This window comes from Lepisma saccharinum, chromosome 4, assembly GCF_977018435.1.
Source record: "Lepisma saccharinum chromosome 4, izLepSacc3.1, whole genome shotgun sequence".
Taxonomy (NCBI): Eukaryota; Metazoa; Arthropoda; class Insecta; order Zygentoma; family Lepismatidae; genus Lepisma; species Lepisma saccharinum.
The window spans coordinates 98,950,488-98,976,182 of record NC_139232.1 but is presented as its reverse complement, the minus strand read 5'-3'; the positions used below and the strand labels follow the sequence as shown (position 1 = coordinate 98,976,182).

Genomic DNA, 25,695 nt, shown 5'->3' with positions numbered 1-25,695 from the left:
TCAATGACAATTGAACCTCCTGCGGAGGCTTTCGCATGGGGCATAAGCCTAACCTGAAAAAATCTTCCAAATATGGCAGAGGAACTGTCTTGTTTGAATTACTAACATTGTTTGGTTGATCTGTTCAGTAACAATTAGCAATAGTCACGTTTACTAAGCTTGGTAGTTTTGACCAAATTATTTCATAATTATTAATAAGTAAATAATTTGGTCAAAATTAGTAATGAATGAGGAACGATACTTTTCTTAAAATCTTATTTAAAGAATATTTTCGTTATTCCACATAAATATTTCTTGCTGTGTACACTATTTTTACGATGCTGGAGGAAGCCTGATTGGGCTAACTATATCATATTGATCGTCATTTGAAAAAAATAGCCAGTCATTAAAAACCATACGAATTTCTTCTTGCAATGCACTGGCGTTCTATTTTTTTTATCTTCCTTCTTTCTTTCCCTTCCTAAATTTCTATATCTCTTTCTTCCTTCTCTTATCCTCAATCTTCTTTCTTCTCTCTCTCTCTCTGTGCTATTCCCCTGGTTTCTCGCATGATTCCCTTCATCTCTACTTTCAGTTTTCTTCTATTCCTTTCTTCTTGTATTCTTCTCTCTCTCCCCATCTCTCTCATTCTATCTTTCTCCCCTTTCTCTTTCTTCATCATTTTATTCTCCCATTTTCAACTTATTTATCTTTTCATATCATTGTACAAGAGAATTCATTCACAAAAAATAATTGTGCAATTTCCTATGTAGGTTATTTGGGTTGACAGGCTAAGATTATTTCACGGTACCACCCCCCTCCACCCCCGCTGACAACGCTCCTGAAGTAATACGAAGTTCGAAAATTGAGAGAGAAATACCAAATTCTGCTCAAGCATCAGTGCTATTTCTTTCTTTAGTAAAAAAAAAAAAAAGGATGTACAAGAAATTTAAAATAATGATGGTCAATCTGTATACTACAGAGTGTCCGAAAAGTCACGCAACCCGGTGTTTACGACCGTATAACGGAATAGCGAAACGGAATGAGAAGAAAAGTTTTCTGCCAAGAGAAATTTAGAGAGACAAACATATGTAAGAACATGCATGTTTTAATAACAAATAAGCAAAGTGTTGCCGACGGCGGAAGAAAAATTTGCAAATCGTGTGTAGTGATGCACAGAACTCACTGAGGTAAATTATTGCAACATTTCACAATACCAACGAACAATTTGGATGGCCATCTATTGAATTTGACAGAAAAAGAACTTTGTCGAAGTTTCAAAAACATTGCACAAGGGAATAAATGGGCTGTTCCAAAAATCGATGTTTTCACAATATTACGAGGGACACTGGCAACACTGTTGCTGTCACTTGTCACTAACAGACGTGTTTCACCTCAGGCTATCACACTAAGGCACTTTTAACGACAGAGGAGAAAGTTGGTTATTCTCGAACATATGGAATAAATTACATACACCTTGCAACCCTGAAATGTGGGTATCCCTACAAATTAAAGCAAATGTTCGAAGTGTCCACCATTTTCTTGGATACATAAGTTGGTTCGCTTGATCATGTTCTCGGATACCTTCCTGAGGGTTGCAGCACCGATATTATCAATTTCCTGTGTAACGTTTTGTTTCAGCTCCTCCAATGTTTTAACTACTGATTATTACCAAAAAAATCGTTTTGAGTAGAATTTCTCTAATTCTTGTTCTTGAGATCTAAGCAATTTTCAGCGAGAGCTGCACGTGCATTAAGAGAGTGCTTGTCGCAAAATAACTGTTGTTATGAGACTATTGACACAGATTTACACAACTAAGATATGGACAATTCAGAGAATTTTATTGAAATTGTAATATAATCGTTGCCGATTTAATCTATGAAATCTAGGTTCAATATTAGCGCCATCTATGCGTTGGAAAACAAGCTTGTGATCTGTAATTCATAATGTGCCAGATAAGAGTCTCTAATTCTTGTTCTTGAGATCTAAGCAATTTTCAGCGAGAGCTGCACGTGCATTAAGAGAGTGCTTGTCGCAAAATAACTGTTGTTATGAGACTATTGACACAGATTTACACAACTAAGATATGGACAATTCAGAGAATTTTATTGAAATTGTAATATAATCGTTGCCGATTTAATCTATGAAATCTAGGTTCAATATTAGCGCCATCTATGCGTTGGAAAACAAGCTTGTGATCTGTAATTCATAATGTGCCAGATAAGAGTGTCTGCAATTTCGTAAGTTATATTAAGGGGTGTAGTCGATGCCGTATACCCTCTGGGTAATTGTACTCGTTAGCGTCTTCTGATACAATGTGTATTACCTTCCACATAACTTCAGAGAGCTTACTGAGAACTAACTACCTTTTATTTGACAGTACATGAACTGAGATTTCGAATTGTCGCATAAGCCTAATGCGAAAGTCTCAATAATGGTCCTGTTTCTCTTCTCCACAACAATTGGCGGCAAACTATAAAGGCTCTGATCGTTAAATGCGACAATTTGGGTCTGTTGCATTACAGTTTTAAACACGGAAAGAACGAAGAAAAGATAATTTTTATCTGTTAATTTCCTCGACTTTTTAAAATTTAAGTATTTGTCTAAGTTTTTAATTTTTAGTGCAATTATCAGTATTATTAAAGTTATTAAAAGTATAACTAACTCTATAGCCTTCTTAAACCCGAAGGTTTATGGCTGCCACGGCACAAGCCTTCCATCTGTCCCAAGCCTGAGCAAGATCAATTCAATCTTTTCCATCCTTACCGATTTCCTTTAGGTCCATCTTGATACTAAAAGTATACAAATTGATAAAATTCACAAAAGCAATATTAACAAGGAAATAGAATACAATAACATGTCTCGCGTTTCATATTTTTTACATTTTAGAAATGCTTTCAATATTTTAGTATGCCTCTTTTGTGGGTATATCATCATCATCATCATCAATATTCTACCACGAATGATATTTTTGTGAAAGTTAAATGTCTACATCCATGTATTTGATGGGAACACAATCCAAAATTAATAAGAATATTGTCTCCATTTAATTTTTCATGAAACTTAGCGTGTACCATCTGAAAATTTTGGGACTACATCCAGTGTGCGAATTAACGCGGTGGGGGTGGGGATTTCCCCCTCATAACAAAATTATTTATATCCCTGCCAGGGAAGTTTCTATCCCCTTAATGTAAATGGAATCGATAACATACAGAATACTATTTCCTAACTATGAAGCACACACACAATTAAAAAATCATTCCTGTCCAGTTGTCAAAGGTTTCCTAACGAAAAGAATGCAGCCTTGTGTATTACACTGAGCCGATACAATAGCAGCCGGTTTTCCACTTGCCATAGCGCTGATATTTTACATCTGTTAATTGTCCACAAGAAACTTGCAGGTTAGATGGACTAAGGTTGAACTTGGCAAAGAAATTTGGTTAAGTACTTGGTGATACTAATTCGATAGCTCTTTTTGTGTAAGAATTTTGGTTTTCTCAGAACGTAAATATAGGGGAGATTGGGGCAAGAGAGACCCCTTAAGAAAAGAAAGGTCATAGTGTGGACATTATTTATTTGAGAAGAAACAAACTTTTACCAGGCTACACGTAGAACAGTTATGAACATTTTTATCTAGTTCTCCGTTAAAAGATTGAAATAAATATGTGGACGCACTTGCCTCACCGGGTGTGGGGCAAATGAGACCAGCCAGATACAGAAATTGAACAATAAAACTTGGCAAATAACTTTCACCAGACAAACGTTCTAAATCACTTAAATCATGTGTCCAAATCAATGGAATGTGCTGGGGAGTCCTTCAGACAGCAAAATTAACTGGCAAAAGGAATGAGTGGGCATTCCCCAGAACGAAAAATTTAGCACGCATACTGTTCAATACACATGGGGGCATTGTTGTTAAAATTAGACTATAACTGTAGTAACGCAACAAAAAATAACCTACCAGTGAATCAATCAAACTTGGAACAAGTGCGACTGTCTAAGATTCTAGGTGGACGCTCTTGCCCCACCACACATGTTTTATTTACTTGACGCCTGATGCGAGTCTAATAATGATACATTCACCGGATGCCAGTATGAGGTTCGTAAAGAGATATTTATGCAATAAATATATTACAAATGTTAAAATGTATTGACAAAATGGAATGTAGATTTCTGTATACACCATAATCCTTATAAAGATAACACCGAATATAAATATATAGGTACCTATAAAATCGTCAATTTTCAAGTGAGCGTACAACTTCTTTCGAACACAGCCTTTCCAGCTTCCATGACACCAACTAGCTTCTCGCGGAGTCATTTTCTATCACGGTCTACAATTTAGCTAGGATGGATGCACTTGCCCGACCTGTCTCACTAACCCCACCCTCCCCTACTCTTTCTAAATTACGTGTAAACGTTATCATAAAATTTAATGACTTAGGTTAGAAAGAATATTCTAAGCTACTTAGAACCGTAAGGCAATAGTATACTGACTGGTAACATACACAAATGTGTATATAAAAAAGAACAACTACATTCAGAGACGAAATCACAAAAAACAAAATATCCTCACCAAATAAAGTTAGGTGGGAAGTAACTCCATTTTGTTATTTCTGAGAAAACGCACATGTAAAATGATATGCTACATGACCCCCTTCCCGTTTGAAAATCTGGATGTAATTCCAAGATGGCCGCCATGATACACACTAGCCCCATCTGGTGTGCTTCCACGCCAATTACCCATATCCGAATTTTCATCGCCCTGCGTCAAGTCGCTTTCAAATTAAAAGCGTAGTGCCTTACATTTGCCACACCCTGTACATCACTAGTTATAGTTAAACTAAAAGAAACACTATTGCTAAAGAAATAGCGTGGATGTGGATAATCACGCCGCAGCAAATTCTCCTCACCTGAACAAACACGCAATTAGTAGTAGCTAATGAATTATTTAGTTTCTTTGCTGCGTAATGAGCTATTAGGTACATCTGCGGGAGCCCTTTGTCAGGGGACACCGCAGCTGACGCTACATCCAGCGTGGATACGAGACAGCTGTAGATCGGTCAGGCTTTTACATACTCTGTATCATCCCATTGACTGTTTCAATAGGGGGGGACTTCATCCTCCACGTCCCGTCTTGTAGAATGCGATTGCGGAGCAGGCGAGTAGTTCGTATAAACGATGGCGGTTTTGATTGGACAGTTTGTCAAAGCCATCTCCAATCCCCTTTCCTCCGTTACAATGCCGCACTAATCCTCCTTACAAACCCTGGATTAGTGCAAGGCCAATTCTGGATCGAGGTCTGATGTCCTCTAGGCAGTTCATCTGCCGAATTAACTGATCGGAGAGCCTGGATGATCGCCCCACACCCCCTTTTCAAGAAGACCTTTTTTTTCATGTATAAAATAGGCCTCATGTCATAGGAGCGTTCAAATTTTCATCTCGCCCTTATTATGTGCAGTAAAAAAAAAATCCTCACTGTCCAAAAGCTGTCCACATGGCTACATCAATTCAAAGACCCGTACCAAACTTGCGAAAACTCATTGAGTTGCTTGAAATAACAACCCCCCCCCCTTTTCTCTTTCTCGGATGGGTCTTCTCACCCCTGTGGGTCAATGTTTGCTCTCACACATAGTTGACCCGGAATTGGGGTTCAGAAGAAGCCAGATGATAAAGAGAAAAGGGGGGACGGGGGTACAGGGAGGTGAATGAGGCACGATGGCTTTTGAATTAGCATTCCAAAAATCTCGCAGGAATGAAAATGGCGAAAATAGACCCACCTCAAAAATTGCTCCCATCAGCACGTTTATTCGAATTCCTGAATTTCAGGAATCTGGAGGTAAAAAAAAACTTTATTCGGAAGAGGATATAAAAACACTTATGTAACAAGCGTTGAGGATCCCTCTTTTGGTGGGGGGTTAAAAAAGCACCACTCTATTCCCCACCCACTTATATATTGCCAAGTCTACCTTTTAGCCATTCTGGTTCGTCCAACCGCACCAACTCCTACCTTCTTTTTTTTTTCTTCGCCCCGATATAAATCCAAACATCGGGTTGTTATTTTTCCGTTGTTCACTTGTTTGCCAACTTTGTCACCGCACAAAGGTAACAGGCTTGCAGGCCCATACCGGCCAGCGGAGGTGTGGAGAAACAATATTTTTTCCAAGAGGCTTTAAAAAAAAAAGCGAAAAAAAGGTCGAAGAGACTTCGACGCAGGTATGGAAAAAGAGACCCAACATGGCGCCCAAGGGTGAAGCCATATCAACCATGAACCGTGCAACTTGTACAAGAAAGGGGTCCTTTTTTATACACATAATGGCGGACCTGCCTATAAATGTGCACTCTCTGTAATGTAAAAAGGAGTAGTCATAATGGAAAGAGAAGCTATGTTGCCCTAGTGAAAGGGCCAAGGAAAAGGGCTTTAAAAGTAAACTTGTTCCTTTGACTAACCCTTTTTGACAAGGCGTGAGTCTAGAAGCAACAATATGTGGGGGGTCCGTCCTACCTTTGGCCTCCAGGTTTTTGATATATTGCAATCTTCCTGGCTGGGTGCAGATCTCAAAGGAGAATTTAAAGAAGGTTTTTGTTGCAAAAAGAAGCATGAAAGGGCAGTTTTGGAGATTGGCTGGCGCACGCTGCTTTCAATGGGAACTGTGTCGACATCTACTTTCCCATTCTTTCATGAAAATATCGTTTTTCCTCGGTTCCTGAAGGCAACAAGGTGTGTGTTCGTGATTTGTCGTTGCCCACATTCTTCATGCTATTATAGATGTCTTGGTCTTTCTCCTGCAGCGTGCACAACAAGAAAACTGGGGTTTCAAATTCTCAGAAGTTTTGAAACTTAACATCAAACTAGATTGATACAAGCACCTTGATGTTCACATGACCCTTAGCATGGTGACCTCATTCAGTGTGCTTGATTGATTGACTGAAATTAAAATTGTGAGTGGCACAATGACGTATTTAGGGGTCAAGGGGGCCAGGACCCCCCACGAAAAGACTTAGCAAGTACTAAAATTATAATGAATATATACTTGGTCAGCTTCTGTTCCATAAATTTATTGAAAGGGAAGGATTTTATTGCGACCATATGTATAATAAGGCTTTGAAGGAATTTACGCACACTAGTTAACATGCATAAAATATTAATCAAGAATCTTACTTTTCGTCAACTGTATTTCGCATCCTTTTTTGTTATTAAATAAATATGCAATTCTTCATCTATTTAACATTAATTTCCTTCCCAGGACAGTTGCTTTCATACAAATTTTGGCGATGTCAACTAGTGTTGCCCACGAGACGAGACTTTGGCCTGTCTCGTCTCGTGCAAATGCTGTGAAATGCTGTCTCGTCTCGAAAATATTCGTTTGTTCTCGGGACACATGATCAATCTCGTCTCGTCTCGAATTTTTAAAAGCCTGTCCCGTCTCGTCCCGTGGGCAACACTAAATTGTCAACTACACGTAAGAATATGATTTGTCTATTCTTATACCGTCGTTTTAGGATACCTATTCATGTAATAATAATAATATAACATTAATTTATATATTTTAATTGCATATAATTATGATATAATTATTTTAATTTAAACATTTATATTATTATTTTATTTCTGAGGCACTTGGTTCGGACCCCCCCCCCCTCCCGAAATATATTTCTAGATACATGGCTGGGGTGACAGCACGATACACGGAGACAACCCACTCATCAATAAGTATTTATATTTTTGTTATTTATAGTAGCTTTTGCCACTTTTGTCTAATCGTGACGATGAGGATGATTAGATGCAATTGATGAAGGGACACTCACAAAGGACGCCCATGTCCGAGTCGGGGCTCGAATCCGGAAACTTAAAGGGTGAGCTAAAGAGTAGATCATTTTAACTCGGCCACCGAGCCGGAATCCCTTATCAATAACTACATGAAGGACAGGCCTTAAATAAAATAAACCTTCTTAAGGTCATCTCGTACCCCGGCGAAGATTTGAGCATTTTCCATGTAAGCTTATGGGATAACTTTGGCCACGATTATCTTAAGAACCAGTAGACAGAAAATTTTCAAATTTTAACTGAACATTTAGAAAGAATGTTTCTAGAGAACCACTGATTGATATTTTCATTTGCTACATCAACGTCCCGGAATATAACTAATTCATTTTACTCTTGAAATATCGTATATTTTTTCACTTTTCTTGACACGGAAACCCTGCAGAGAGCCCAGTCGGACACACTCCTTAGCAAAAAGAAAGACAAAAATTTCCACGCCTGTGATTAAAACTGAGGCTGCTAAGGGCCACTCAGCAGTCAGCACACAAACGGATAAAACACAGAACAATACAATAACCCACAGAGGATTATTTTGGTTCTAAGGCCAGGCACCAGTGCCTCGTTAGCATACGGGGATGCAGTTACGGAGCGTATAGTTGACCTTTTCATCATTTGTCGCCAGGAAAGCTTACATCATTTTTTTATTTGTATCATTGCAACTCACGTTGGTTGTCCATCGGCAATGTCATCTCCCTTGTTTTTTTTTTTAACTGACACAGGAACCTCACTCGTACCTTGTAGAAGAAAATCACGCCAATGTTGAAAACTTCATTGATAGTGCCTTTATACAGAAATAGTGGCGCAACCACAGAGGGCAGGAGGTGCATTGCCCCCCCCCCCAACCTTGGTCGGAAATGAGTTCTAGGGGAGCAAACATTGACGGCCAAGTGTACCTGCAGGGGGCAATTACCACCCAGAACTTCAAATTTTATGCAAATAAAAGTACTTTCCGCAAAATTTTCTTACTCGCTTCGTTCGCTATGGGTGTCTTTTTATAAGTTTACTTTATGCACAGAAAGGCTAATTGAGACTGGACCTATAGCATAAAGTGGGTTCCGAACCACTCTGTGCCCCCACCGGGTATCGAGCCCGTGACCCCTTGATCACAAGGCGACGATGTTACCACTACACCATCGGGGAGGCACAAAACTTGTAAATGATATAATGCCATGGCGTTCCGTGAAGTTATTTGCGTCCTATAAAATTAATATTGATTTCAGCCTGCAGAAAAATTGGATCCAGAAATATTCTTGCTCGCTTCGCTCGCAATTTATGTTTGTTCGCTGTAATCATTCTAAATCACTAGACATAGAAATAAGACTTGACTTAATTGATTTTGTTTTAAATGCATGAACAATTGTTTTGAGAAAAGGCAGCGTGCACATTTAAGAGACAATTTATGTAATTTTTACTGTTGGTTTATTGTGAGATGGATGAATTGGTTGTGTAATGTATTTAAATAATATATGCTGTATATAATATTTATTAAAGAAACTTTGAATACGCACACAATTTAGTGCCCACGTCACTCCACGTTGCATATATGTGAAACATATATCGTGCATGAAAGTTATGTTAATGTAAAAAAGAATTATAATTGGAATGCATTTATCAAGCATTTTCTGTCTTTCAAAAATAGTTTATGTGCTTGTTTTCCGTTATTAATGTGAAATTGAACGTGTTAAAAAATAATTCAAATCGTTTGTTCGAACACAAATGCCTTAGCACAAACTTCTACCCCCCTTCTTGCGTAATTTCCGAGGATAATAACGTCTTTGATACTACCACTACTAATAGTAATAATAATGTTGGTCCTGAGTTCGAATCCCGGCTTGGACAAGGATGATTGCGAGTATCCATTCATCATTTTCATCATGCCATCACTAGTGTTGCTCACGGGACGGGACATGTCCCGTCTCGTCTCGTGTCTCGTCTCGTTTTCGAGACGAGACACGAGACGGGACAAGCCTTTTAAAATTCGAGACGGGACAAGCCTTTTAAAATTCGAGACGGGACGAGACGGAATGCCTTTCTCGTCTCGTTTTCGAGACGAGACACGAGACGGGACGGGACAGCTTTTGAAAAGTCTCGTCTCGTCTCGAATGTCTCGAAAAAATAAAAGCAAAATATTTAATCAGTTGCAAATACTTGTTTGCTTGGAAAAAGGTATTTCAATTAGAAACGTTGATAAGCGTGTATTAAGTCAAAAGAAGGCTATTTTAGAGAGAGGAATGAATGAATTGAATACCTAAACTTATTTTCAATACTCTTTCGAAACACAGAGTTACTCCCCATTTTTATTTTCCAATTCATTCCAGGTTAATAATTTTATGTTACGATGGCACTCCAGATACTAAAGCAATTCTGAATAACATCAAGTAAAAGGGCAGGTAGAGAAGGTGAAGGAGGGGCCAGAACATCGTGGAGTATCTGAGTCCGAGATTCATCTTGTAAACATAGTCTCAGCTCTATAGGTTGGAAAGATAAACGGACCGACGGATAGGGTTTATTATTATTATTTAATTTTTACATCAAAGGATGTACAGAAGTGAATGTTATTAGGAAGTAGGAAAAACATTGTGGGAAACATGGCAGTACAAATTGATAAGGAATTGTTGGGAAAGTTATTAAGGAGTCCAAGATATTAGCAAGACTAAGAGAAAGAGATAATTAGGGACAAATAATCTTGCATTATCCCACTCCGAACAGCTGAGAGCTAAAGAGGAGGAGAAAATACGGGTATTATGGAAAGAAGTAATTTGGTGATTTTAGTGTTTACAGGGAACCATGACAAGATTTTACCACGTGATTATTTGCACGGGTTGCGAAATTTTTAGAATGTTATGGTGACGACGCCAGAGGAGGCAGGGGGACGCCCCCTGTCAGACACTTTGCCACCCCCCACCCCCCGGGCCCTCCAACTGAAGTTGGAATAATAAGAGTTCATTTATAAGAGTATGACAATTTTCACCTTTTCAAAGTGGTGTATTAGACGCCAAGGGTCCCGGGTTCGAATCCCGGTCGGGCTTGGTTGTTTGTGAATGTCCATTCATCAATTTCATCATTTCATCACTCATCCTCATCCTCGCAAATTAGCCAAGAGGCACAAAACGCGAAGTAAAATAAACTAAATCAATCAATCAATCAATCAAAGTGGTGTATTCTGCATGATATCACTTTCCTGCTTATAATACCAACTTGATTAACAAATATTAATTTGTTTAGTTTGTTTATATATATATATAGCTATGTGTATGTGACTTTCGTTCAAGATTCGAGCGCCGACCTGGGCATAGGTGATTTCTCATTCATTTATGTCCTGTAATAGCCGAGATTAACCTAAGTTTTAACCAGTCTTAAAAACTGGGAAAAAGTGTTGAATGTGGATGGTTTTAAAACATCACGAATATTTTCAGGACCACAAGACATCATCTGTAGTACGGGCAAATTATTCTAATCGTGGTCGTTAGTGACAACGCTAATTATTAAAAGACATTCAAAGTTGATTCAAGATTTTATTTGGTTGGTTGATTTGATGTTTTAAGTCCACTTTATGCACAGAAAAGCCAATCGAGTTTGGACTTATAGTTTAAAGTGCCTCCACTGGGTATCGAACCCAGGACCAAAGGTGATCGGAGAAAAACCAGACACTACATGTCAGTTGTTGTGGATTCATCGCGGTTTCTTACTATTCAGGGACTTGAATTTCGAGATGATGAGTCTGAGGAAACCGTAACAAAGGGAATTTCTTCGATACTCTTGAAGTTAATGAGGGGATATTATTTGGAAATTTATTGAACGTGAAAATTAAAATGCAAATTACACTTAAAATTCGATTCAAAACATATCGCGGGCAGGTAAAAGAACGCTTATTAGGATTTGCCACTCTTCAATCATTGGATGCAGGTTCGCTCTTTCTCGTACATATCAAAATCGAAGAACTTCTTCCCACGAACTCCATAGGTGCCTGTAATTGTGTAGCACAGACATACGTTGGAGTGGTAGAGTAAGAGTAAGTAATGCCAGGGTCAGAATATTTCTTGAATTATGAGATAACTGTAACCTTTGTCTGATTTTTTTATCCTGTGATAACATTTCCCTGAATGGTGAAACACAAATTTTGCCCAAAACTCTTCAGCATTACGAAGATGGTTGTCCTTAAAATCTTTGAAAAGGCTTGCTCGAAACAGGATGCTGGATGCAAACTTCCTCATTTGGCTGTTCTTGCCATTGAAAAGAAATGTCAAGTCCTGGACGTACCAAAGGTGGACAATGTGTTCTCCAAAGCACATAGAGCAGAATTCTCCTACAGGAGAAGTGCCTCACATTGTTTCTAATACTTAAGAAGATTCATTTCTTCCAACGTCACGTTTATTTTGCAAGAAAAATAAACTCTTCGAAGCATTTCTCGTCATTTATATTATTATCTTATAACTAAAATATTTATATCAGTAGTTTCATCTCAAGAAAGACGATGAATTATAAAATTATGAATGTCTTCCAATACTGAAATAGGCCACTAGAGACAACGCAACTTATCAATAAAAAAGAATTAATGTCTTTATTAAAACGAATCATGTGGAGATAAACTCGTAATCAAGAAAGAAATTTAGGCAGTAAACGTCCACTCTAAATAAAGGACAGACACAAAACACCATACATGAATATAATTATTATTATTATTATTATTATAAGTATTATTATATATGTAGTGTTTTCGGGCGTTTAAATGTGACTGCCCCCTTACAATATTTTGTTGCCAGCCTTCCGCCCCCCCTCCCCAGTCACATTTACCTGACGCCGTCACTGGTTGGAAGTAAATTTATTAGGACGAGTAAAGTAACATTAGCTGTTGACAGTGTTGCACCAAAGGACGTGATGTGTGCTACTGTTTGTATAAATTATAGGAAATTTAAGCAAAAAATTATAATTGTTGAGACTTGAGAGTTGTTTCCTTCATTTGATCTTAGGAAGAGGTTTTCTGAGACAGAGTGGGATTATTTTACACATACATGAGAAAGTTTGGTTGTTTAAAGATAGAGACGTATTTTGCACATTTTTTAAAAGTTCAGATAAAACGAGAATTTAGCCTTACTCTTATGAAAAGAAATAACGCAGTACAGGGAAAGAATAACTCTTCACATTTCTCGCACCTGGTGGGATGCAACCCACATGCACAAGAGTATTGCAGGAAGTCTATGAACGAGGATGAAGAGGATGTGTAATTTGACTTAGCTGCGGGTGAATTAGTGGGTTCTAATATCCTTAAGGTTGATATTGGGTTTCAAGTCCACTTGATTCACAAATAGGCTAAATCGCGAACCGACCTACAGTTTAAAGTGCGATCCGATCCACTTTGTGCCTCCATTGGGTATCGAACGCGGGGACCCTTGATTACAAGACCTCGACGTTATTACTACGTAATCGGGGAGGCACCCAATTTACACAAATATGTTGATTCCAATAACATGTTATATGTATAATCTGATAATGATGCACTTTTGGTGCATCTAAACATATTTTTTTTCAACTATAGCATGTCTAAAAGAATCATTGAAGTTGGGATTTTTATAACTTCAGGAGACACGGCTCTGTAAATGTGCGATATAAAATATATGCAGGTTTGCCTTCCATACGTGGTGGTTTTGTCACGTTTCGTCGCTTCGTACAACATACACTTTTGCAGGAACGGCTTCTTGCATCCTCCTGGGGCCTTGCTCTAGCTAAACAAAAATATATTTCTTTAGCGTAATCGAGGGTTACTTTTTTATGTCGAACAAGGATTTTATTGCGATCATACGGCTTTGAATGACAGTATCAATGAAGATTTATGTACACTACTACTTATAATAATGAGAATAAAATATTAATCAGGAATTTTATTTTTCGTCAAGTGGACTTAACATCCTTTTTTGTTATTTACCAAATATTCAATTCATCATCTTTTTTGACATTAAACTTCTTGCCAGGACAGTTGTTTTTATGCAAATTTAGGCGATCTTAACTACACGTAAGCTAGATATTAGCTAATATTCGTGCTGTTATATTACTATTCTTCTACAATCTTTGTAACATTTCATGTAATAACAATAATAGAATTGATTAATTTACATATTCAAGTGAATAGACCTATGAATTATATTAATGTATTAATTTAAACATTTGCTTAATTGTTGTCGTTAATTTTAATATTATCATTTTTTCTGAAACACTTGGCTCGGACACCCTCCCCCGCCATATATTTCTAGATGGGTGCCTGCCGAAGGATAAATTAGATCAAGCGGTGGTGGTATCTGACTTAGAGACTAAAGAGAACAAAGAAGTATGTGCGTCATAAGCTGAGCATAAGAAACAGCACAATATCACAAAGAAACACTTTTTGAAACTTATGTCATAGAAGATGTTTAACAATATTAAAAACAATAAATGCTTTCTATTTGTAATATACTAAGTATTGAAATTTTAAATAGTCTTTTGTGTTCGTACTACACATTTAAAAACTTTTTTGTTGCTCCCGAGCGCCAAGCTTAGAATTTAAAGAAGAAATGTACATTTTCATAGTGCACGGAAGTTCGACATTCAGAAAGAAAGAAGGTCTAGTGGAAAACATTTCAAAACTTCCAAAAGGTATAGCAGTAAAATGAAAAGAGCACTCTTGTATGGAAGCCAGATAAACCACAAGGTAGATTTCATAAGATACCTAGCAATCAGTAACCAACAAACTGCATTTTTAATATTAATGTCCTCATGATTAACGAACCTTATTTATTCTAACCACGCAATGGGTAAAATATTTGGAGCTTTATCCCACTTTCCGGAGAAATATTTCGTGTTTCTGCTACTTTTGACTTTTGTTGGCATGATATCCCGGATCACTTTTACGAGACGAGACGAGACAAAACGAGACGGGACGAGACGAGACGGGACAGAACCCTTCGAGACGGGACACGAGACGGGACAAACGAATATTTTCGAGACGAGACACGAGACGAGACAGCATTTTCACGAGACGGGACGGGACAGACCAAAGTCTCGTCCCGTCTCGTCTCGTGGGCAACACTAGCCATCACTCATACCCATTTTCGGAAATTAGCCAAAAGTGGCACAAGAAGCGAAGTAAAATAAAGCAAATCAATAATAACAATAATAATATAATAACATTATTAGTAACATTATTATTATATCATTATTTTTATTAACATTATTATAATTAAAATTATTATTATTATTATTGGTACGTTTACCCTAGTACTCCCCCTCCTGACAAAAAATCGTGGTTGCGCCTCTGTACAGAAATTGGCATACCTTTCTATTTTCCACACACTGAATGATCCGAATGTACCTCTACAAGGTACAAGGGAATCCTGCACCTTTCAAACAAGTTGGCAGCCTTTAAAAGGAAGCTACTGCTTTGTAAGAGAAAGATTAAAGATGAAATCATTGTTGATTACTTTCGTACATTGAGCGCATTGTTTGGACAGTTATACAATTAAATGAAGAAATCCATACATTGCTTTATAACCGTTTTTAACATTTTTATCTCATGAATATCGTATGGCTGAATGAAATGACACAAGCTTAAAAACCTTTAAAACTATGCATTGCCTGTATTAATCATACACATTACTTGTATATGTACCAACAGTAAACAAAAACATGAAGAGATTTTGTGTCATCGTCACATCACACGTATTTGAGCTAGCCAATTAATGTCAGTTTCACAATAGCGCGACATAATGCCCGTGAACGTACTTACGACGTTTGAAAGCATAAAAATGTACTTACTTAATGCACAAGTTTACATTCGTATTCGGCAAAATATCTTTAATGTATTACATCGTTATGGGACAAAAATTAGTCCTGGGAGGGAAGAAAATTTAGCTGTGTTATAAGGGATACTTGTATCTAGTGGTAGGGGAAGGGAAAGAATCTTCTGGCATCCCCTTTCGTAAATTTAAATGTATAGCGGCTGTGTCTCGTTTTTGTAAATTAATAGGAAAACTGTTAAAGATTAGCAGTTAAACAGGTAACAGTATGGTATAGTGAAAACATATTTCACTCGTTTATTTCCTAATTATTTACATTTGTACTTACCTGTTATGCATAGCGGAACATTTTTGAACGTGGGATTTTGCTTTTTTCACTGAAAAAAGGGTAATTTTTCACATTACAAGTATTTATTGTTCGTTGCTAATTCGCTTTCGTTACACACAATATGGCGGGCAAATCTTGACTCACGTTGCCTATCGTCAGCTGATATGCAGTGTTTCCAAACTTATTAACCGAAAAATGCCGCACAAACTATTCACAGAAGTTTTTTTAAGCGAAAATTGATCCACAAACCATTCACGGAAGGTTAGGTTAGGTTCAGTTAGGTTAGGCAAACAGAAAATTTAATTGAAAAAAAAAAAAAACGCTGTTAACCTTCACACGTCATCTTGTAAAACTACCGCGTGGTTGCTACACTAACAGGGGGTTACATAATCGAACTCACGGAACATTTGATTCACGTGGTCGACGGTAATGGTGGCAAGAGCTATCGTGAATCGGAGATACATTAATGTCGAAAAATACATGATTTACCGGCCAAATAAGTTGAACGAAGGGAGAAAACACTTCCACGAGCTTCCAAAAGTCTACAGAAACTCAGTTCAGTAAGTAGTTTCTCCTGTAAATTTCAAGAAATGTGTTTTCACTATAACATACTGTTATCGTTAAACATTATAAATTCTTACGGTAACTTCTAACGGTGAATGTCTCAGTTCAATTTATTAATATCTCAATCTTTCCTTTATAATTTAATACTAACGAAAAATCTATGAGTTGCAATGCTTTCAAAAGTACGGTTCAGGATGTATTAGTGCTGAAATAAGAAGACAGATGGCAGTAAATATTTAAAAATACTGTTGGCTTCATTACTATCTATTATCTTTGATTTCTTATCTGGAGTTTGTAAAATCTTCTGTCTAAAATAACAACTACTTTTACTTCGAAGATTTCGACCTGTAAGAGTTTTTATTCTGTATCATAACCGTAACAATTAGTGCAAACTTAAAGGTAGGTTATTGAAAGAAGGATTTAAAATGAAAAACGTGCACAAATGCGGAATAATAAGTCCATGTTTCCCAGCATTTTTGTTGATTGCTTGAATTTAACAGTGGTACTGCATGTTCTTAAAAAGTCAAACTAAAATTTAAGACACTGTTCTTTGTGCTGTATACGAATCAGGATAAGGAACTTAGAATTCGTGTTCAAACTAGATTCTTGAGTTTTCAAGCCCATTTTATGGACACATAGGCTAATATAGACAGTTTAAAGTGGGATCCAAAACACTATGTGCGTCAACTGGGTATTGACCTCGGGACCCCTTGATTACAGGGTGATGACCGGGGATAACTCGAACTAGGTACCGAAGCCCACTAAAATATCAAAGTATTTTAATATTGTGCTGCCTCCATGTTCACAAACTTATTTAATTGACTAATGTAATATAAATCATGATTATCTATTGTGTGAGGGATAATTTTATTTTATTTGTATCACAGTTCTAAATTCTCACAAAGTTAGAAATGTATTCATCTAAACATGTATTCCGACATATTGATATCATGCTAATCTCTCTTAAAATACATCGCACTAGGGCACCAGGGGTCCTTGGTTCGAATCCAGGCCTGGGCATGAGTGTTCTTTGTGAGCGATTAGCTAATAGTGGAAGAAATACGAAGTAAAATAAATCAATCAACCAATCTCTGAAAACACTCTTTGCACTTGCCAATATCAAACATCTGCTGTTTTGGGAAGATGAGAAGGGAGACATATTTAATTTGTACCTTCTAGCAAGCCATTGTGAGCGCTTACAACCTTCTGTCGTGTTCTGTTCAACAACAACCAACAGCTATTATAAGTTGTTCGTTTATCTAGGACCTCGAGATCTTCAAATATTTGCAAAGGACTCGAAGCAGAAGCTGCCATTTTGGGGGTTTTGAGGTCAGAACTCGAAAAAATTGAAAGGCCAGCAGGAAATATGATTCTTCGGGAAAGAGGGCAGCACCAGCTAAGCCATTGTCCACGTGGTCTCTCACGTGCCAATGTAAGAAGAGCCGCGCGGTTTGTTGGCACATCAGTTGTCTTTTGTTGGCAGCGCCTCTCTCGCTCTTCGAAAAATGTGGATTTCACATGAAGCCAATTTAGCTGAAGTATGCCCCATTGTCCTCCCACTTGCGGTTGACTTCTCCTGTCAAATATACCACGTGACAAAAACTCCCATCTGTCTCTACGTCACCAGAATTTCCGAAACAGATCACCCCCAACAGCACCTCTTGAACGTCGACGTGTCTTTTATATCAATTAATGATTTTTTTACCAGGATTTTTTTCGGAAAATAATATTCCTGCTTTCTCCACCTTTTTTGATTAAAAAAATTGGGATCAAATGACACGAATGGGGTGGAAAAAAACTATTAAGTTGGGGTGGAAAAAAAACCGATGCTTCCGAAAACAAAAGACTAATTGGGGCTTCTGTCATTGGTTGCCTCGTTCTGGTCATCAAGAGGTGGACCCTGTCTGCTGGCTTTTTGAGGCCAGTGAATGAGGAGGCAACTGAGAGGAAGATATTGATGAGGTTTTACCCCCTGATTGATGTGCACTGTCCTTTGACATGAGCATTGCTGGTTTTTTCGAACAACAGGTGCTCCAAAAGCTTATGGAGCGTGTTCCTTGTATTGCTGGAGGATGGGCAAAAGTGGTTGTGGAAGGTTCGAGAGCTCAATAACACTTTATTGGTCCTTGAAGCCAGACCAGGTTGTGTAGATCGGGAGTTCAGTGAAAAAAATTGCCATTTATGGACTGAGGTTCAAGGGCGGTAACGGTAACGTCAGCAAACATAGCCAAATGTATGGAAAAGGTAGCATGGGGCACAAGCCTGGACGTTTGGATGCCTGCTTCCTACTTGGGGGATGAAAACATCATGAACTTGAGCGTCTATATGGTCGTGTCATTTGATCTGTGTACAATGAGAAAATGTGGGACTATGTGTTTTGAGTTTCAGTTTTTAAGTTTTCTTCATGCACTGAAAGGGTAATCGGGACTGGACCTACAGTGAAAAGTATAACCCGAACCACTATGTGCCTCCACCGTGTATCGAACTCGTGTCCCTGATTACAAGGCGATGACGTTAGCACTAAGCTATCGTGCAGGTGCACCATGCATTTAGACTGCAACAGTCAGACAATGTAAATGGGTAATTATGCACACAACGTACGTGCATTTACATTTGTCGTATAACATGTTTCTTGTTTTTCTAATTTCCCGATTGCATGTGTGTATACACCAGTTCTTGTCAACCGCCAGCCCGCGGTATTGAACCGAGCCCTGGCATAATTTACACTCGGTATACGAGAGATTCTCCTGAAATTTGTGCAATCTTCATAACCCATTCCTTGTAGTGGGAATATTCTGTTTAATTGCCAATGAAAATCAGCACTTCTCAAATTAATCTAGCTAATGTTGGCCTGAGTAAACTACAAGATTCCATCAGACAACATGGTTGACCACTAATTTAAACCTAATTTTGTAGTTGGCAACAAACCTAGATGCAATCGAACTATTACGCTATTATTATGCTACAATTTATTTATTAAGATTTAATTAAAAGGGTAATCGTCGGCGTCGGCAGAGGGGAGTCGACCCCTGAAAATTTCCATCTATTTTTTTTTTTTAAGTTATTGCCATTTATAAGCGAAGCACTTGATTTCACCTCATTTTGCGTCATTGTTTAAAAAGGTTCTTGAGATATCGAATTTGGTACGAAACTTTCATAATTTGCAACACTGAAACTCTGTTAATTTGTAACTTTCACACGTTCCGAAGCTTCTTATACTACTGCGTTTGCTGCTGCAACTGCTACTAATGCTAGAAGTAACTATTATGTAATCTTGGTTGTAACAAGGACTATATTATTCATATAATAAACTTATTGGATACTAAAATAAATTAAACTAAAACTGCTACTGCTGCTACTACTACTACTGCTGCTACTACAACTACTACTACTAATAATAATAATAACAACAACAACAATTTAAAATACCGACCCCTCCTTGACAAACTTCTGCATATGCCACTGGTCTGTATCACAATATTTTTGAGGGGAGAGGGTGTCCTCCCCTCCACATCTTCGATTCGACCTCACCTAGGAAAATTTCTGGCGACGCCCAAGTACATATTGTACATATTAATTAATGTACATAACATTAGGAAGTTATTTAACAGTAACATTGTGAGCATAGACTTTTAAAAAATAAATTTACCGGGCCGCAGTCTCGCAAAAGTTGAGAATCACTGGTGTACACACACACTCCTATTTCTTGAACAGTATTATAATTTTTTGACAATCATAATCATAAATAAAAACATCCCGGACTATCTGAGTGTAAAGCTTAAAGCCAGGAGTGATACGCACTCTTACTCCACCAGAAGCGCCGCTAATCTCCATATACCTCGCTGCAGAACTTCTGTTTCGCAATCTTCATTCAGTTACATGGCACCTAAAATCTGGAATGCACTCCCGAACGAAATAAAACACCTGAACTACAAACACTTTCGTAGGGCAGTATATGATTCACTGATTGATGATCAGAAGCAAAGTAAGACCACATATGATTAAAAACTGTTTCCTGTGAGTTATTGAAAAAAAAACTGGACAGAAACTAAGTAATAATACATGTATATTATTATCTTTTCATTTATTGGCACACACGCACTGTATATATTTTGTCATCTCTTTTCTTTTTGTGATTTTCTTTGTGTAGTAGTAGTTTTTTTATAGTTTCTTTTGTTATTTTACTTATGTAGTGTCTTATAATCTTCATGTATAATAATGTACCTAGGTACTTTGCTACATTTTTCTTTGTCGGGTTAGGTGGTAGATCAGCATTTGCTGAACCTCGCCCAAGAATAAAGACCATTGAATTGAATTGAATTGAATTGAATTGAATTCGTTTATTGTTAAGATGAGCCGGCCTACGTGACGGAGTGATTAGCACACCGCGCTACGACGCCCGAGGTCCTGGGTTGTTGTTGAATTGTTATTTTAAGTCCACTTTATGCACCGAAAGGGTAATCGGGACTGGACCTACAGTTTAAAGTGTGCCTCCACCGGGAGGTCCCGGGTTCGAATCCCGGCCTGGGCATGGGTGTTTGTGAGTGTCCATTCATGAATTCCAACATTTCATCACTCATCTCAATCTTCGCAATTATCCAAAGGTGGCACAAAAGCGAGTACTATAAACTAAATCAATCAAATCAATTTATTGTTAAGATGAATTGTTAATTGGAGAGACTGGTGTTGGATGAAAACACTGAAATTTTCGAGCCTTCTCCAGACGTAAGACTAGAACCTATTTCATTTCGTGAATCTTCGCCATACAAACTCGCCCATTTCAAAATGGTTATTTGCCGAATACAAGATGTCAGCTCGTTCCTATTAGTTTGCTACGTCAAAAACTAAGCAGAAATAAACACATAATAATACAGCATAAAATAGAAAATCAGATCATTCCCGTTTTTAAAACTTGAATAACGACAATGACGAAGAAATTAGAGAAAAAACTAAGTGCAACTCAAGTAGCCACTGGTAATCGCATTCACAATAGTGAACGATTACAAGGAAAATGCCGAAAAACTATCGTTTATTTGAAATGCAAGAATTATCTTCTGTATTTCTGGTATAGAGCCACTCGGGGGAATACGCCAAACTTTTTTTTTTGGGCTGTTTATAGCTTCGCTGAATGAAGAATTGTCGCAATAAAAAGGATATCAAATGAAAGCTAGACATGTTTTGTTATTGTCACTTATAAGTTTTATTACTGTAAGTCTTATAGCAAAAGAACCATAGAAAAATAAACAGATAAACGTCAATTTGGGCAAATCACCCCGTGTTCAGGGTAAAATGCCCAATACAAGAAATAATTGTTGTAATACTTGACATGACATATTTAAAGGAAAATAATACACAGCACTAACTGGAAGATTATTAACGTTTGTTTCGTAAACAGAACATCATTTGTACAGACAAGCATAGCTTTCTAACAACATTTATTTTGAATTTACCATAGCCTCTTTTACTGTTTACCTTTGTGAGAAATTGCATTGCACTTTGGACACATGGACGCCACATACTACAACGAATACACTGGATCCAGACACATTCTGGTCCTTTCTTCTCATAATAATGCCCATGGGCATATTGTACTTAATTTCTGTGGGCATATCACCCCACAGCTACAAGCAGAAAAATTGAATCACTGGGTTGGCAACTCTGAGCACCATGCGGCAGTTTCACTCTGCAGATATGTTTCCCTGACTCTTGATCTTTACACCAAATATAATTCAGTTGTGCAATATTATTGCACACTGTTAACACAGCAACGTCCAAAAAATTATTACCCCAAAAATTGTCTTCTTACCTTATGAAATTAACCCTGGATGGCTTCAGATTCTTCTCACAAGCTCCAAACCTGCTGCCTCTTCTCACCACGGAGGGCGCTTACACACAAGAGTCGCAGAGTTGCCATAACATTAACGTTGCGAGAGATACGAGGGGTGGACATTTAATCCCAATGGACATATTCCCCCGAGTGACTCTAATAAAATATCACAACAGATAGCTCAATGTAACTTATGTTCATATTGCTTCAGCCTTCCCTCTGTTGGAAGAGGGATAGTTTAGATATAATAAGTTTGAAATTGTTTTGGAATTCAAAATTCGAAAGTAGATTCCCAGCGTGAGTTTGCTTAGTCACTAATGATAATAAAAGAATAAACAAACTAGTAATAATATGAAATGGAGACATTTATAGTCAAAATAGGACATTCCTTTAAAAAAAAAAGAAGGCATTGAGAGGCTCTGTACGCAAGGGAGAGCTGAGGGGGCTACAGCCCGCACCGAAATTTTGAGAAAATCAAAAATCTCAAATGAATAGCAGTAAAGAACTCGGGAGAAACCAAAGTGGTAAATGCAACCGCTCTTAAAATACCGCACGATAACCACTGTTGCCCTTGAATAACTTCCAACAAAGGATAAAAATGGTAATTAACAGGGAACGAACTTATATGTAAATATATATTTATGTATGGAGCTGAAATCAGTATATTTTGTATTATCCTTGCTCATCATGGCATGGGAACTGGAAAACTTCAGCTTTTATTTTCCATATTTGTACATATATTAGGTTTTGGCTCATATTTTACATATTTTAGTTATTTTTACAAATTATTTCCATGTATCAGAATATTTCTCAACATATACTCCATATTTGCACAATAATTACATGTCCCCATGTGACCGATAGAGTTGGGTGAATTTCTCGTGAATAACTGGCCAAGTCCGACGCGACGTTAAACAAACGACCTTTTCTTATACCCTCCAATTGCGTTAATTACAAGTTTTCTGTCATCCGACCAATATTTTTTTTCTTCTTTTTCAATTTTATACCTCCCAACTGTTTGCTTTTGCTATTATAAACCACTTGAAATTTCTCTTTATTTACAATTGTTGTCAACAATAGATAATGAGGACTCAAGCATCGGCTCCTGGTTGTTACAAACGTTATTTTGGCAACAATGGAAGACAGTCCCAAGACGAGCAGCCCATTGCAAACCCCACAGCAGTACCGGAAGCAACATGTTTGTGGCACATGTATGGGATTCGCTTCTGGTTTCTTCAAAACAGTCATGGTAATAGTTACAATGCCGAGGGAAGCGCAACCAATTGATTTAAAACTCAGAAGTTATGTAGTACGTACTTAGTGTCTTGCGTAATTAAAAAGGTAAATTTTTACAATTTTAAGTCCATATTTAACTCCATATTTTGGTGAAAATAACTAAATATGTATTTACATATTTAGCACTATTTACCACATATAAACCTGTTCCCTGGTAATTTCCTCTCCCCCAGAATGTAGCTCTGTAGCCCCCTGCTAAAAAATCCTGGGCACGCTAATGTTTATAGGCATCACTGATTCCAGAAACACCATAGAAAAAGTTACTATTTTAATCGTTTAATATGCACGACTATTTGAAACACGAAACACTTATTTTCATTTTCTCATTACAGTGACAACGCCTGTTTCTGGAGCGACGTCAAACTCTGTAACCCTTGGCACCGGAACCCCTACTACAGTCTTTCCACTCCCGGGAACCTTCCCCTGGGCGAACAGTTCCCGTGGGAAACCCAGGAGGGGGATGATGAGGAGGGCCGTCTTCTCAGATCTCCAGAGGAAAGGTCTGGAGAAGAGATTCCAGATACAGAAGTACATCTCCAAGCCGGACAGGAAGAAGTTGGCGGAGAAATTGGGCCTAAAGGACTCCCAGGTGGGTGATCTGCATGAGCGTAGCATATGGCATTTGTTAGTTCAGTTCATACTCTGTGTCCAAAATGTAGCTGAGACTGCTTTATACGTAAATTACTGTAAGTCCCGGCAAAATATAATTTGAAAACGTGTTAATTGAGCTTTATTTGTACAGTCAACGCCAAAGATAATGATAGGCAAATTTCCCACCGCTATTTTCATTACTTTTTTATTCTACATCCTGTGTTGTTTTAAAAAAATGAAACTATGTTGGTTTGAAGCAGGCATTGTTCTTTGCTTATTGACGTCATTATTTCAATTCATTATCATCACATTGTGTAATACAGACTGAATGAAAATGGTGATGGACAATTTGCCTACTGTTTCTTTCGCCGTTGAGTGTACGTAATGCATTTATACGTAATTCGGTGTTATACGTACTAATTTTCCTAAAATACAGTTGATTTGTGCTTAACCAAGCTATAACAATGTCACAAAAGTGATAGTTTTCAGTTTCCATTGATCGGCCATGGACAACGCGGAGAATAAAGTTACGCTTGCCCAGAAAGTAAATTTTTATACAGGAAGTGGATGATAATTTACAAAAAAATTAAACTGAAATAGCTGCAGATTTAGGCATCGCGTATACCACACTTTACACAGTCATTACCAAAAGAAAGGCTTTCTTAGATGATTTTTACAAATTGGGCAGTAAAACTATAAGACTATAGTGTCTACTGTAGTATTTCAGTATCAAAGTGTTCACTAATAAAGTGGGAAATGTAATGTATTTAAGAATCAAGCTTTTATATTCCTTAATTTACCACTTTATGACTGACATAACCTGTATTATATCTTGTTCCTCAATATAGATACAATTACAGTATTTTAATAATGATATGACATGGTGTCTAAATCTAATTTGTAAGTAATTGTCAGTTGTACGTATTATTTTCTCTTCACCTTGACAAACGTATAACTCGGGTTCTACTGTATATATTAGTCACCCCTAGGTAGAACATACAATTCTTTTCCCAGCCCAACAGATCGCGTCCTGATTGCACAACGGCAAACCAACGAGCAGTAACCTTTGTGATAAACAAGGAACGGATTTATATGTAAAAACATATTAATGTATGACGCTGAAACCATTGATGTTTTTCATTATCATTGCGCATCATGGCAGGTAGACTCGGAAAATTCAGTTTTTATTTTCCATATTTGTACGTATATTAGGTTTTGGCTCATATTTAACATATCTAAGTTATTTGTACATAGGTATTATTTTCATATTTCAGAACATCTCTCAACATATAGTCCATATTCGCGCAATAACTACATGTCCCCCTGTGACCAAAAGAGTTATGTGAATTTCTTGCGAATAACTAACGTATACAATAGAAATGCTACAGTCTAAATTCGTAAGGTACGCCACTTACAAAGAAACAGGCATATATCACCGATACGAATCATACACTTCCCTCTGTGAACACCTGCCTTCTCTCAGCAAAAGAAGGAATATGCTATGTTTCTTATACAAAAT

At 37.5% G+C, this 25,695-nt stretch overlaps 1 protein-coding gene across 1 annotated transcript in view; it reads left to right on the top strand.

The window, feature by feature from the left end:
• Positions 1 to 25,695, top strand: part of Dbx (homeobox protein Dbx) — a 77,245-nt gene that overhangs the window by 12,710 nt on the left and 38,840 nt on the right. Inside the window, exon 3 of the mRNA XM_083121489.1 lies at positions 23,918 to 24,174. Coding sequence (XP_082977615.1) covers positions 23,918 to 24,174 — 257 coding nt within the window. The remainder of the gene's footprint in view (positions 1 to 23,917; positions 24,175 to 25,695) is intronic.